General features: G+C 42.7%; 1 protein-coding gene across 3 annotated transcripts in view; it reads left to right on the top strand.

Moving 5' to 3' along the window:
• LOC144944204 (collagen alpha-3(VI) chain-like) overlaps positions 1 to 13,219 on the top strand; it is a 135,255-nt gene extending 122,036 nt beyond the window's left edge. The window contains exons 37-41 of one of the 3 annotated variants that reach the window (XM_078872238.1): positions 2,388 to 2,657; positions 5,917 to 6,186; positions 9,755 to 9,805; positions 10,102 to 10,278; positions 10,878 to 13,219. In XM_078872238.1, coding sequence (XP_078728364.1) covers positions 2,388 to 2,657; positions 5,917 to 6,186; positions 9,755 to 9,805; positions 10,102 to 10,278; positions 10,878 to 10,945 — 836 coding nt within the window. In that variant the 3' untranslated portion in view covers positions 10,946 to 13,219. The remainder of the gene's footprint in view (positions 1 to 2,387; positions 2,658 to 5,916; positions 6,187 to 9,754; positions 9,806 to 10,101; positions 10,279 to 10,877) is intronic. The other 2 variants (XM_078872239.1, XM_078872240.1) reach the window with 2 other exon arrangements.
• Positions 13,220 to 13,451: the final 232 nt, after the last annotated feature.

Raw genomic sequence — 13,451 nt, 5'->3', positions numbered from 1 at the left:
CCCCGCTGGAAGACAAAGGTGGCTGAGGAGATGTTTGTAATACATTTATGTGGTCCTGTGTGTTACATTTATTCTTGAATTATATTTTATGAGTTCCTTCGGTCTTAGTATCGTGGTAATCATTCGTCTATGTTTAATGAATATTCGTAATGATTCTCGTCACATTATTATTTTGGCTTCGCCAAGTTTAGTTCTCCAGAGATTGGTGTTTATTCTGAGTTATATTTTAATGTCCTGAGGTTAAGCGTAATTATGTTTCCACTTAAGCTTTCTGGAATTCGTACTCTTTAGTTTTTATTTTTATTTTTTTGGAAGGTCGTGTAGGTAGGAAACATATAATAATAGAAAAAATATTATTGTTTGTTGGTTAATTATCTATGTTAAGTTTCTACTTTTCGGTAAGGAAAACGTTAAGAAAACGCGAAGTTTCAACCGTTATTTATTCTGCCCTTATCTGTACATCTCCAGATGTCTTGGGAGGCTAGTCCATACATCTTTTGTCCATCTGGATGTCCATGACCTCTTTGTGACCGAACTCTCAACATTTTAACCGCCCTCCATGTTTCATGGATTCCTGGTGTTCTTGTGAGAAGTGAGTTGTTTTCATTAATTAATAAAAAAAAAAAAGGTATATATATATAGATTAAAAAAACATTTTTTTTTATTCTTAATTAAAAAAAAGGGTATAGACACAACAGCAGGAACGATGCAATGGCTATCTACCAGACTTAAGGTTTTTGTTGCCTTAGGTTGGCGGTTGCCATATTTCTGAAAGTTATATCTTATAAAACGTTGGCAGCGTGGTTGACGAAAAATGGAAAACATGCTGTTGACATTTAACTAAACCACATTGAGTGCATTCTGAGAGAATTTGGCATATTTGCTAGCTCGCCGTGGATTCTGACAAAAAATGTAGATGGATTTCACAATAGATAATTCGTGAGGAAGAATAATGTAGTACACATGAGAAAAACATGGATTCTGAATTTTGAAGAGTCGTAAGGGCCCAAATTACCTTATGGCAAACGGTATTTTTCCATTGCATATCTAGGAAACCTTGCTATCTTCTCACTCCACATTAAAGAAATTCAACAAAGCGATGCATTTCAGATGGTTCGTCAAGATGTAAATCTGACCCATGCTCAAGCAATAGCAGACTGTTTATAAGCATAGAATAGAGTGGTGTTGTGTTTCGCAATATCCTGGTGGCTCAGGGGGTTAATACCCCCACACCTCCAATTAGCACGATTAGCTATGTACGGTGCAAAAGAAATCCAACATACACACGTACATGGGATGCCGTGTTCAGCGTGCGGACACCCATGTTCAGCACAACCAGTCGAGAGTCCATTCGGTCACCAATGTACAAAATAATCCGAAACAGTGCCAGCGCTAGCGGAGTGCCGATGTGCTCCCTGCACCACCAAATCTCCTTTTGCGCCAACCACGCTCACTCTCCCGAGCGGTGATCACTGCTATACTGGAGCCTGACCTTATCACAAAGGGTTGGTTTTCCTCTTGGCTCAGGCTATAGCTCAGTGAACAAGTACAACACGATTGGCCTATGGCAAATCACTCTTAAGGGAGTGCGGAGGAGCGCCTTGTCCTTTGCTGAGTTTAGAGGAGCCAGTGGCAGTAACAGATTAAGTAGTGCGGTTCACTGTTGTGATGTGCTTGCCGACTGCAGACATTTTAGGATGTTTCTTGGCCCTTATAGTTTGACTCCCATACAATACTATTGCTAACAATGAAAATACATTGATAAGCATAACACATATTTGTATTCTTGGAATAGGCAATCCTGTATGCCTCGTAGTTGCTATGTAAAGTAAAAATGGGCAATGAAACGTCAATCTATAGCATTGCTATGACATGGGTTTCATAAAAAAATACCTGAAACTCTTTCTTGTGGCGCCGTACCTTAGCGGCAGGTTCTTTGGCTGCTATCGTGTCCATCCTTGACCGTTCTCTGCCCTCCTCTTCATTCCCGCAAACGCCCCATCCTTCAGCTCCTCTAGCATCCCGATCCTTGGCCTCCCCTCTCGCTCTGCTCCCTCCCATTCCTCCCTCTGTAACATCTTTCACCAATGTCCAATCCAGCTCTTCTCTCGCCTTCTGATGGCATCCATTGTCATTGTTGTTTCGTTGATGCTTTTCATTATTGCGTCATTGCTCTTATTCTCTGCTCAGCTTACTTTCTGCTTAACACATTATTGATTCGTACATTAGGATTATCATTACACTGAAAGATCAGCACACGGTGAGGTTTCTAAACAATGTCGCAAATCTACAACGATTAGCCCCTGCTGCTGCACTTACACGGGGCCGTCGTCGTCTGCGTTTGCAGATTGGCCAGCATGCTTGTGCGGATGTTATGTCCTTCGCAGGGATGTCTCCGCCCGAGGCGGTGGTCTTGCATGCCGTCGGGGAGAAGAGTGTCACTGTCCGCTGGTCCCCACCGCGGAATGCTCGTCCCTCCTCGTACAACGTGTACATTCAGAAGCTCCCCGATGGCGAGACGTGGAGCGTGAGCTTGGATGCCGAGCGTGAGGTGCACACGTTTGATGGCCTGGAGCGCGGCACTGTGTATTTCGTGGCAGTGACGGCGCTGAGCGGCCATTCAGAGAGCCAGCCGGTCGGTGTGCATGCACAGACAGGTATGCGAGCGGGGACTCCCCATAATGACTTGTCGACACTGCGGGGGTATCGACTGTGCAGAATTCATTAAAAGGATTCAAGAATTTTAAATAGCACTTTGATAATTGCATACAAGCCTGTTTAATCAATTGTACACGTAGGTTTTCGATTTAAAGCTTCCGTGACTGCAGGGATTCATATTCTTGGTTCTTTCGGTAAAGTCACGTAGAAGGGAAATAATACAATAATAAAAATAAATCAAAAAAATTCTCACGACGTTTCGATTGCAACACAAGCAATCATCATCAGGTGTGAAAACCACAGCAAGAAAATGTTTGAAAAATTTTTGTAAACCGCCACTTTTTTCAAAAATGTTCTTGCTGTGGGTTTCACACCCGATGATGATTGCTTTTGTTGCAAGCGATACGTGAGAATTTTATTGTTTTATTTTTATTATTTAATTTTTCCCTTCTACGTGACTTTGCGGAAAGAACCAAGAATATGTACACGTAGGCTCGTATGATTTTCTGGCATAAATCTACCACGTCGCCTAAGCTATGAACAAATAAATATATATCAGCCTCTTCAAGCTGCCAATTCCAGTCTCACAAAGTATCGACAGATGTTACAATCCACAAATTATCCAAACGCCTGTTTGCACTGCACAATGCTGGCATCCACTCGTGTAATTTCTTCCCACATCTGATCCTCCAAGTGGTTGACTGGTATTCAAATGTTCTATTAAAATATTGCCGTCTAATTTATTTAATTTATGTTTTAAAAAATATTCCCGTGCGCTTAAATTACGATGTAACCCCCCCCATCCCCCCAAAGGTCGCCGTTGCAAGAGAGGCCACAGTGTTTCATGAACCTCAGTTCGTTTATTTAATCATATAAAAAGCTCATCACTTTAGATGTACCTCTCGTAACCTAGAAAGAAAATCACTGCCGCGGCAATACTACTGGAAGGAGCAGCGGTAACAACATTTTCTAAGTGTAATAAGAAAAAACACACTTTCTGGAAAACTACAGAAATGTTGAGGGCTTTTTTTTCCACAACCTGGCAGCACGACCATGCTTAGGTGTGGCTGGCAACAGGAGGTCTACAAGAACAGGGATGATGGAAGATGTGGAGACACCCAAATCAATCTTAAATTGTCTCTGGCTTCATATTTTTGGTTCTTTCAGTAAAGTCACGTAGAAGGGAAGTAATAAAATAATACAATTGAAAGAATAAAATTCTGAAGACGTTTCGATTGCAACACAAGCAATCATCATCAGATTAAAAAATGTTCTTGCTGTGGTTTTCACACCTGATGATGATTGCTTGTGTTGCAATCGAAACGTCGTGAGAATTTTATAGTTTTATTATTATTATTTCCCTTCTACGTGACTTTATCGAAAAAAACAAGAATATGAATCCCTGCAGTCACGAAAGCTTTAAATCGAAATTTGGTCTCTGGCTTGTCAGATATCCCAGCTTCAGAGCACCGGTTGTGGCGTCTCACTTGCCTTATCCGCTCATGTGCACTTCTGCGTGATTGCCAGCGCACGGCCTGGAGAATCTAGTCTATAAACATACATATTTCTGAAGCTTGTTTGGCCATGAAAATATAAATCCCAGTACATATGATTTATGTATATTATGTTACAGCACCTCTGGTTAGCATGGTTGGCTAGGTACGGTGCGAAAGAAGTTAGACGTACATACATAGTCGTTATATGGAACCCTTACAAAATTGATTTTCTCCGAATTCCTTTCAACAAACGTACATTTTGGGTTTTCAATTTTTTTTTTGCAAAACTTCGACCATTATTAACATTGACAGTAGCAAAGCCCTTAATTTCTATGACAGGATTGCATCTTTCAGTAAAGGCTATTACAGTAATTATGTGGTAAGTGTTGAACTTACAATGTTATCATGAAACAACTAAACATTTCACAGCATTGAAGTGCAGAGTCCAACCACATACATACAGACCAGAAGCGCTTGGTTACATTTATCAGCTTGGAGTTACTGAGGCGTTGCTCCATCGTAAGCTCAGTCTTGCATTACGATAGAAGGCACACAAACTTACAGAGGAGGGGTGATTGATACATTTGGTATTGGAGTGACAAGTGAGAGAGGTGAGCATATCCATTGGAGTCCAGCACCGAGATGGAAATAATGAGTACCTTTAAAAATTAATCTCAGACGTGGTAATGCAAGAGCCCAATTGGTGAAAGTACACATCAGCTTGACTTGAACTTTACAAATAAACCCGGCTAATTCGCAAAACGAAGATTAACATTAAAAAAAAATCTGGGTTGGCGCACAGCTGATTTAAGCCAACTCTAAGCAACATTTTCAAATGCCTGGAGGATCAGCTAGATGCATGATTGGAATTACAGTGAGGGACAGAAAGAGGGACATGGAATGGAGGACATACACAGGGTAATGACGTAATTCAACCTGTGAAGAAACTTAAGTGGAGCCTTGGGCAGGACGTGTCACTAGAAGGGGCAATTTGCCATTAAATCGGAGGATGACGGAGTGGCAGCCAAAGGAGAGAGGGCATCTGAGAGTGAGGCCGCGACATGGATGGAGTGCTCACAACGGATTATTTGATGGAATGGTATATAACAGGGACACAGCAGGTACATAGAAGGGACAGCAGGTACATAGCAGAGCCATGAGGGGGTGAGATCCAGCAGTGGAATGATTATGGCTGACGAATATTGAAACTAACAGCTATCGATGTAATTAAATGTGATTAGGCTGCTGTATGTTTGGATTGCGTTTAATTTTTTATTTTTCTAGCAATTAGGACGGAAATAAATTCATTTAACCACTTTCAATGTAAAACAATCTATACCGCATTGAATACTGTTGACTCTTTTTGAGTAACAGTTGGTCGTTTAACCTGCACTTGGAAATTAATTTGGTTCACATGCTTGTTTCATACTAATCCTACGTTGTCATCAGGAGTAGTGTTTTACTTAATACAGCTCATCGTAAGATACCATATATCCCAATTTCTCGCACAATATTAAATGCATAATCTTTAGACTTTGATGACTCATTATCAATCGCAAGCACTCGTTACAATGCTTTTCACAAAGCACAGAATCCATCAATGACCTGCTAAGATTGATGTGGAGAAACACTGCTTGCATGCGTGCCTTGAGATGTCTTGCATTGTCTCGGACACAATGCCTTTGTCCATGGTAGCACATGGATGGTCCAGCATGTACTTGGAATGGACAGCATGCCCGTGCGGATGTTATGTGCTTTGCAGGGGTATCTCCACCAGGGTCGGTGGTCTTGCATGCTGTAGGGGAGGAGAGTGTCACTGTCCGCTGGTCCCCTCCCCGGAATGTTCATCCCTCCGCGTACAATGTGTACATTCAAAAGCTCCCCGATGGCGAGACGCGGAGCGTGGAAAAGGATGCCAAGCATGAGGCACACACTTTTCATACTCTGGTTTCCGACACGTCCTATTATGTGGGAGTAACTGCTGTCTATGGGCACGCAGAAAGCAGGCCCATCTGGATACATGCCCAGACAGGTACTACTTGCGGATCTTGCCGTACAAATGTTGACCATGAAACGTTAACCGCCTTGTATAAAGCAGAATACATTTTTCGACTTTAGTATTGGCGTTGAACTGTGCTCGCAAGAATCCCGGATTTTTAGGTAGTGGGACGTACCTCGTTATATTTTTGCCACGTTGTGACCATCGGGAGGTAATGTTTTGAGTGTGGCAATAAATTAGCAGAACGTTGCTAATTCGACTAGTCGCTTTACAAATACAGTAGTCGGTTAGTTATGGCCTCAAATGTCCCTAAATACGGTCACAACTCCGCATTGTTTGAAGAATTTCCCGGGGAGTTCGTCCCACTACCTATTTGAGTTCTGTTGTATGTATGGTCAGTGCACCACTGCAATATGTATGTTTGTATTTTGACATAATATATGTTGAAAATACTTTGCTGAAACACACGTGATGTTAAAATGCACATCTCCAGTATAACAATATCTTTTCATTGTCATCAACACTTTGGTTTTTCAAAGTTAATATAGAAATGTTGTAAATTAAAGTCTATCTGTAAAATTACACATTCATGAAATATTAAACAACCCCCTATGACCAACATGGAAGGCATTCAATCGGTAGTGTGATCTACATTATTTTACTGTTAGGTGGAAGAGCAAATCATTTTGTAAATCGCGTGGTAGTTGAAGCGATTTAAATAGTTGTTCATTTGGCACTTAAATGTGCGATTACAAGTAAAGTGTGAATAAAAATGTCAACAAAATAGAACAATTTTAATACCAACAACACCTTTTGGATAACAGAGCTCCTAAGCTGATGTGCTCCAATGGAAGTTACATAAACATTGACCGGGTTTGGCTTCTTTTAAAATAACTTTACGCTGTTGAAAACAGTGTCTCTTTCCTCTTATAGATGACCACGTGCACTCCAAATAAAATGCCATGCTTTATACCAATTTTCAATCGGAAGAAGATTATGCATAAACAAGTCTGCACCTGCGTAGTAGAAAGATCCGGGGGAATAATTGTTCCATAACTGCCAATAGTCTAAGTTGAAGTACATTTATTATCGAAAATGTTATAAAACTGGCTCAATCAAAATATTCTAATTCTCAAAGGATGATAGATGTATCCCTGCGACAAAATGTACTGCAGCTGATCTACCCAGTGTGAAGATGTGCAACATTTTCACTTAAAAATGTTTCAGAAAATATAATCACGATATATTCAACATACATTTCAGAAACCGAAGCCAGAATGTATGATTAATTTGCGGATGAACCCAGTTCTCATCTCCAGGATAGAAAGCATCCTGCTCACACCGAGTTTCACTTCAGCTGTGAGCGATGGGGAGATCTAAAATAGCAAATATATTTCCTTCAACAACTGAAGACCGCGCTCTGAAGACTGGATTAAGGTGTCTATTTATTGAAGCACCGGGGAGAGGCTTTCCCCGAAGTTAAATCACAAGGAAGTGATGTTGAAGTTAAGAGGATAAGCAGCTATGCAGCCTCATGTCGAGAAACCGAAGAGAGGGACGGAATGAAAGTGTTTTTGTAGAGGCACAGCAGCATACGACTTGACCCCTTACTGCTACTACACTTGACCGGCAGAGGGTCGTCACGCCCTCCGGCCTGGCCGGCCACTCTCAGCTCTCTGCCTACTGGGTCATAGGGGGCCCGTTTCCGTCTCTATGTGGCGTGGCCAGATGTGAAGAGGCAGGTAAATTGGAAATGCTTCCAGTCGCCGCCTGCTGCTCTTGCTCTGCGCCTTGACGTGATGCGTAGCGGGGGGGGGGGTCAACGTGACCCGGAGAGTTCTCCGGCATTTTACAAGAGCGATATAATCACCATCAAAATGTGGATGTGGCTTCGACCGCCTTGGCCACTGACAGAGAAACAGCAGATGGTGCGGTAGCGCCACGATGGTTTTTGTGGTTTCGCCTCTTCTGCTCGGGACGTTTGTGTGAGAGCCGTAGTGGAGGGCCCGGCCACGTGCTCAGGCCTTGCATCGAGAAGACCGCCGCACCTTTAGCGTAGTCGAAGCCGGTGAACAGGCTGTCTATTGACTGCATTACCAAAGGTGCTGGTACATCTTGACACGATCCGGTCGACGGCTGGGCAGAAAAGGGCCAGGGCGATGATGCAACCTCGATGGACCCCGGACAAAAGTGGATAAATGAGCAGACTGTTACCGATTTGAACACATGAGGTCGTGCCAGGCGAGAGATCCGAAGCAGCTGGTGGTGTTCCAGTGGCTCTTGGGGCCTTCCACAGTGCTGCCCTGGCAACGGAAGTTCAATTCCCGCCGTCATGTCAATGTATGCCACTTGAAGGGGGGTTGTTGAACTCTCGATGCAACTCGGCGACAAGAGGCAAGGCGGGAAATGCATTTAAAGTCGATAAACGCTTTGTGAACTCTGACCGCTGTGGGCAGCAACGCTGCTGAAGAAACGCTTTCAGCTTGGCCAACAGGACGCAGGGAACCTTGGAATTGACAGTCGCAATTCAGTCGGTAGCTCACGCAAATTGACCTTTGTTCCTTTCCCTGTCACAGAAAGGTGGATGGTGCCTTGCTTAAAGTTAGCTGGCACAAGTGCTGACTTCCGCACGCTCAAGAAAAGATTCTGGAAAGCAAAACTTTCTGGCTGTCCTGCACACTTGAGTAGTTGGAGAGATGCGATGCTGGCATGCGTCCATTGCCCAGTTTTTTGTTGGCCTGCCACACTTCTTGCAGTGTTGCAGCGTCCTCAGAAATGGTCTAGGCTGGGTGTGGTGCCAGATGAGCAGACGTCCGATTCAATAGAGGCAGCGTGCGGGGAGACTTGCAGTCCAGGATAAATGTTTTCACTGTCCTGCATGCACAGCAATCACTCTTGGCGTGATTGTTGTGATACCACCACCGTGGCGCTCAGTGCCACCTTGCGTCCGCTTAGTGATGCGGTAATCTGGGCGTCGTTTGTAATGCTGTATGCCATTCTCAAATTCATCCGCAAGCCCGGCCGTAGAACACTTTGGGTTTAGTCTTTGCCTTCTTCTTGAACAACTCCTGAAGTCTACGTCCCCCTTCCATGACCGATGATGTGTTAGGGAGGTCTTCATGAGATGCGCTTCTGCGGCACGTCTGGAATTATCTTCCGATATTAAGAAGCCACTGGAGCTATGCACTTTTAAATATGGATTGAAAACTCATTTCTTTTAGAACTGATTTTTGTGTTTAGTTTGTTGTCACTCTCCCGCACCTCCGATTAGCACGCTTGGCTACATATGGTGCAAAAGAAGTTCAACATACATCCAGCAGTGGATTGACAAAGAGCTGAACATTTTTACTTTTATTACTGTGAAAATATGGATAACTATTCTGTTGTCAAACGCCGTTTTTATAACCAAATACAATGAATGCTTTACGACTGATAGAGACATTGGTTTTTAAGATGACTGCATACAGCCAGAAGCTCTGACGTTCCATATGAGGCTTGCCATGGTCATAGTTTCGTCTGCAAAGTTTATTTTTGAGAATCTCTGCAAAATGTGCTCTCATGCAGCGTTGAATGCCGTATAAGTCTAGTTATTTTATTGCAGAGAGTGCTGGATCTGCCCAAGTACAGCAACATGACTTTCCACCCAGTGCAGGTATGCATTTTTGTAAATTTCCAAAAACTTGACTCCCGTTTAAAATTAGTTCGTGTTTAAACCACAATACATTTCAATAATAAATGCTGGATGGATATCACGGGATTAAAATCTGAAGTAAACATCTCACTCTAAACCCATTGGTTATAACGCTGTAGTTCTAAAAGTGTGAGTCCTGATGTAAAGTAGATGCAGCCTGCATCTGCTTTCAATTTGCCTTCACAACATTTAAAGCCAACACATTTAAAAGGTATGTAACATTTTTACATAGGCTCATGAAATGTTGTCTTTTTCAGTGCATTCAGATATCTGCTCACTTCCATTGGACAAAGGCAGCTGCTATGACTACTCAGTGAAGTGGCATTACGACCAGACACAGAGAAGCTGTATGCAGTTTGTGTACCGTGGCTGCACGGGCAACGCCAACCGCTTCGACTCGCACGTGGAATGCGAGTCTGTATGCCTTACCACCGGTGGGTTCCCCACAGACACCTCAATCCACACCTCTACTCAAACAATACTCATTGTACAGTCTCCACATATCGGGTAAAACTGAAACGATGGAAGGTCAACAGTTGGGGCCTGGCGGAGTTGCATGAGTGCCACCCAAGTTTGACATGAGGCATATTTGGTCAATTGAGTGTTGCCGACTGTGCTACCATCTGTATTGTGGACGAGTGAACCTCATTGCACGTTATTACACACAAAGTGCTTGCCAAAATGTAACCACAACACCTTGCTGATCTCGTCAACGAGCATAAACCATCATCATGCAAACTCCGATCATCCTCGCAGCAGCGGCTTTTGGCTAACGATCGGAACAAAGATGGTCACTGCATCGCGTGCTTTCAGATGCGTTTCTGCTGCCGTCTGGAACGCTCTTCCGATATTAGGAAGCCACTGGAGCTATGCACTTTTAAATCTAGATTGAAAACTAATTTCTTTAGAACTGCTTTTTGTGTTTAGTTTGTTGTCCTTCCCCCCGAATCTCCGATGAGCTGGTTGTCTACATACCGTGCAAAAGAAGTGCAACATACATATATACATATCAACCTGTCCGTGTTATTTCCAGGTCTCGTGGGAGCAGGGACACTCCGCGGTGACATGGGACCACAAGCCGCTCTTGTAAAGCACAGCTGAAAAGTGTTCTAATAACCTGCATCGCAGTGAACACAAAATGTTACTCGTTTGTGATATCAAATTGTTTTTGTACCTGCTGTTGGTATCTCGGCTCAACGTTTCCCCACTGATTAACCAAAGATATAGGTGCTATAATTCTTAAGAATTACATTATTTTTTGAAAGTTTCAATCTTTCTAATTTTCCAGTTATTTACACATTCAGAGACTGGCATATCAGTTGTCTTGGACTCTCACGTTTTATGACTACGTGTTGGACTCTGGTGCTATTTTACATTTTAAAAAACGACTTTACATGAGCACAATACAAATTAGGAACTGCCCACATGGTCTTCATTGTATCTGTGTACACTGTCCATTTTTATTGTGCTGTTTTAAAAAAAATGGCATACGTGGGATTTACCTAAAATTACTAGGTGTTTAAAAAAATGAAACTAAGTTAACTATTTTTATTATGATTACCCGGGAAAGACGGAGTCTTGAGACTCTTTCTTCAAGAGGAGCCCCTGCCAAATTGTTCGCATCAGGGATGATCTCGCTCCGTGTAATCCCAATTCAGTAAATTTCATGTACATTTTGCAGCATCGTGAAATTTGGGCCAATGCCAATTACAATGTTTTTTTTTGTTTAGCCATAAATTTAGCAATATCCAGACTAGTTTATCTCATGAGTGCTTCTGTGACAAACAGTCTCTGTTATCAAAACACTGCAATGCCATTACATTTATTTACGAACTGAAAAGTGTATTTATCAAGTTCCTGAGATACGACAACAACAAAGAGCTTCATTCAGGGTGCAGGAGATTGAAATCGATGGAATCTGTTCAGGAAACTCATCATGTCATTTGCATTTTGATCCAAAATGCAAGTGACAGGGTAGTAAGGGTGTTTAAGCAAGAGTATAAATTAACCGTGAAAGAAACGATTCAACTTTAAAAAATCCTCATACTTTTTGGAGTCATTCTCATACGGACAAGCACTCCAGAATGAAACCACTTTGCGAATGCTGACAAATTAGCGGTTTCTGTGAGTTGTGAGGGGACTGTAGTAAACAACCGACTAAAGTACACATTTAAGAGCATATCTCTTGTGTCCCTTACCTGCATGTATCCTGCTAAGATGTCTAAATGTGCTACATATCCGTAATACAATCTCTCAGTGCACATTTACTGAGTTATCATTTCCTGAGAGGAATATTTCACGTAATTCCTCTTGCCAACATTTCCCCCGTTTCTGTCAGCATCTCTTGCTACTCAGCATAGCAAAATAAATATACCAATGATTTATATTGTTGGCTGGCGTAACACTCGCTCAGTTTTGCCCTGTTCAACAAAATTGGGTATGATTTGAATGTACCACTGTATTCCCACGTATGTTACAAGTTGTATTTGTGCACTGTACTTGAGGGAAAAAAATTGCATTGCATTTATATCAAAAAGTAGCTTTTTTAATATTAGCTTTATGAAATAAATATTGAAAAAATTCGCAACGAGCTCATTAATTTAGTACATTTGGTATTTTGCGCCGTTCTTAAAGTACAAGGCAATGAAGAAGGAAGACACTGCTGTGCTTCACAAACACAGCCTACAGCCAGTGTCCAATAATCTTCAGATCGGGGGGGTCACTTTCACCGGTAAGACATCATCACTGTGAGGGCCGCCACACATTTGTAACCATTGGGGTTTGACAGCACGATGGTGGGATGTTTTCAAATTGTGTATTGTCGGGCGCCGCACTAAAGGCCACTGGGGCCGCCAGTGGCCCGCGGGCCTTGAAATGAAAACACTGCTCTACAGGAGGTTCACAATGGGGGGCAATGTTGTTGTGTGTCATCCCAATTGAGTGCTTTGCAGGTAATTTTCAAATTTGACATCGAATGACGTCACGCGATGATTGACGTCCACTGTGAAGCAGTATTTTACATTTAAGGTGTACCGAAGTTATAACCATGATGTCACAGGATCTTTGACGTCCTTTGTGAGGCCACACTGTAGTCGTAACCGTGGTGGCCTGCCGGATTTGAACCGCGAACCTCTGCAACAAGCAGGCGAACGCCCTCCCGCTCGGCCGTGTCACCGCCCCACAGGGAATGGCGTTATTCCTGGTTGGGTGGTGCAGTTGTTCAAATCGCAGGTCAGGTTACCCAAACGGCTACTACTGTGAGAAGTCAACACTTGTGCTATCGATTGACTTGTCCCTGCAATACGCATGTGTATTTCACACCCCTACCCAAAGCTGAGTTATTATTGCCATATGCTCAATAAAGGACTGACGGGATTTTTTTGATGTGATACTGCTCCTTAGAGAGGAATGTGAATATTTCATGCCAACAATGTCAACCTGTTTTTATGAACGTGTTGTGGTTTTAACTGTAGGGATAGCTGCGGTTAGGGTCCACCGTGAAGTGCATTTACCCTCAATTCCTGAAAACCCTGAAACTCTAAGTATGGGGAGTCACGCCACAGCATGAATACTTAATTTCTGGCGGCTATGTTGCAGTCATGTAAGT

Source organism: Lampetra fluviatilis, chromosome 2 (genome assembly GCF_964198595.1).
Source record: "Lampetra fluviatilis chromosome 2, kcLamFluv1.1, whole genome shotgun sequence".
Taxonomy (NCBI): domain Eukaryota; kingdom Metazoa; phylum Chordata; class Hyperoartia; order Petromyzontiformes; family Petromyzontidae; genus Lampetra; species Lampetra fluviatilis.
This window is presented reverse-complemented; position numbering and strand designations above follow the sequence as displayed.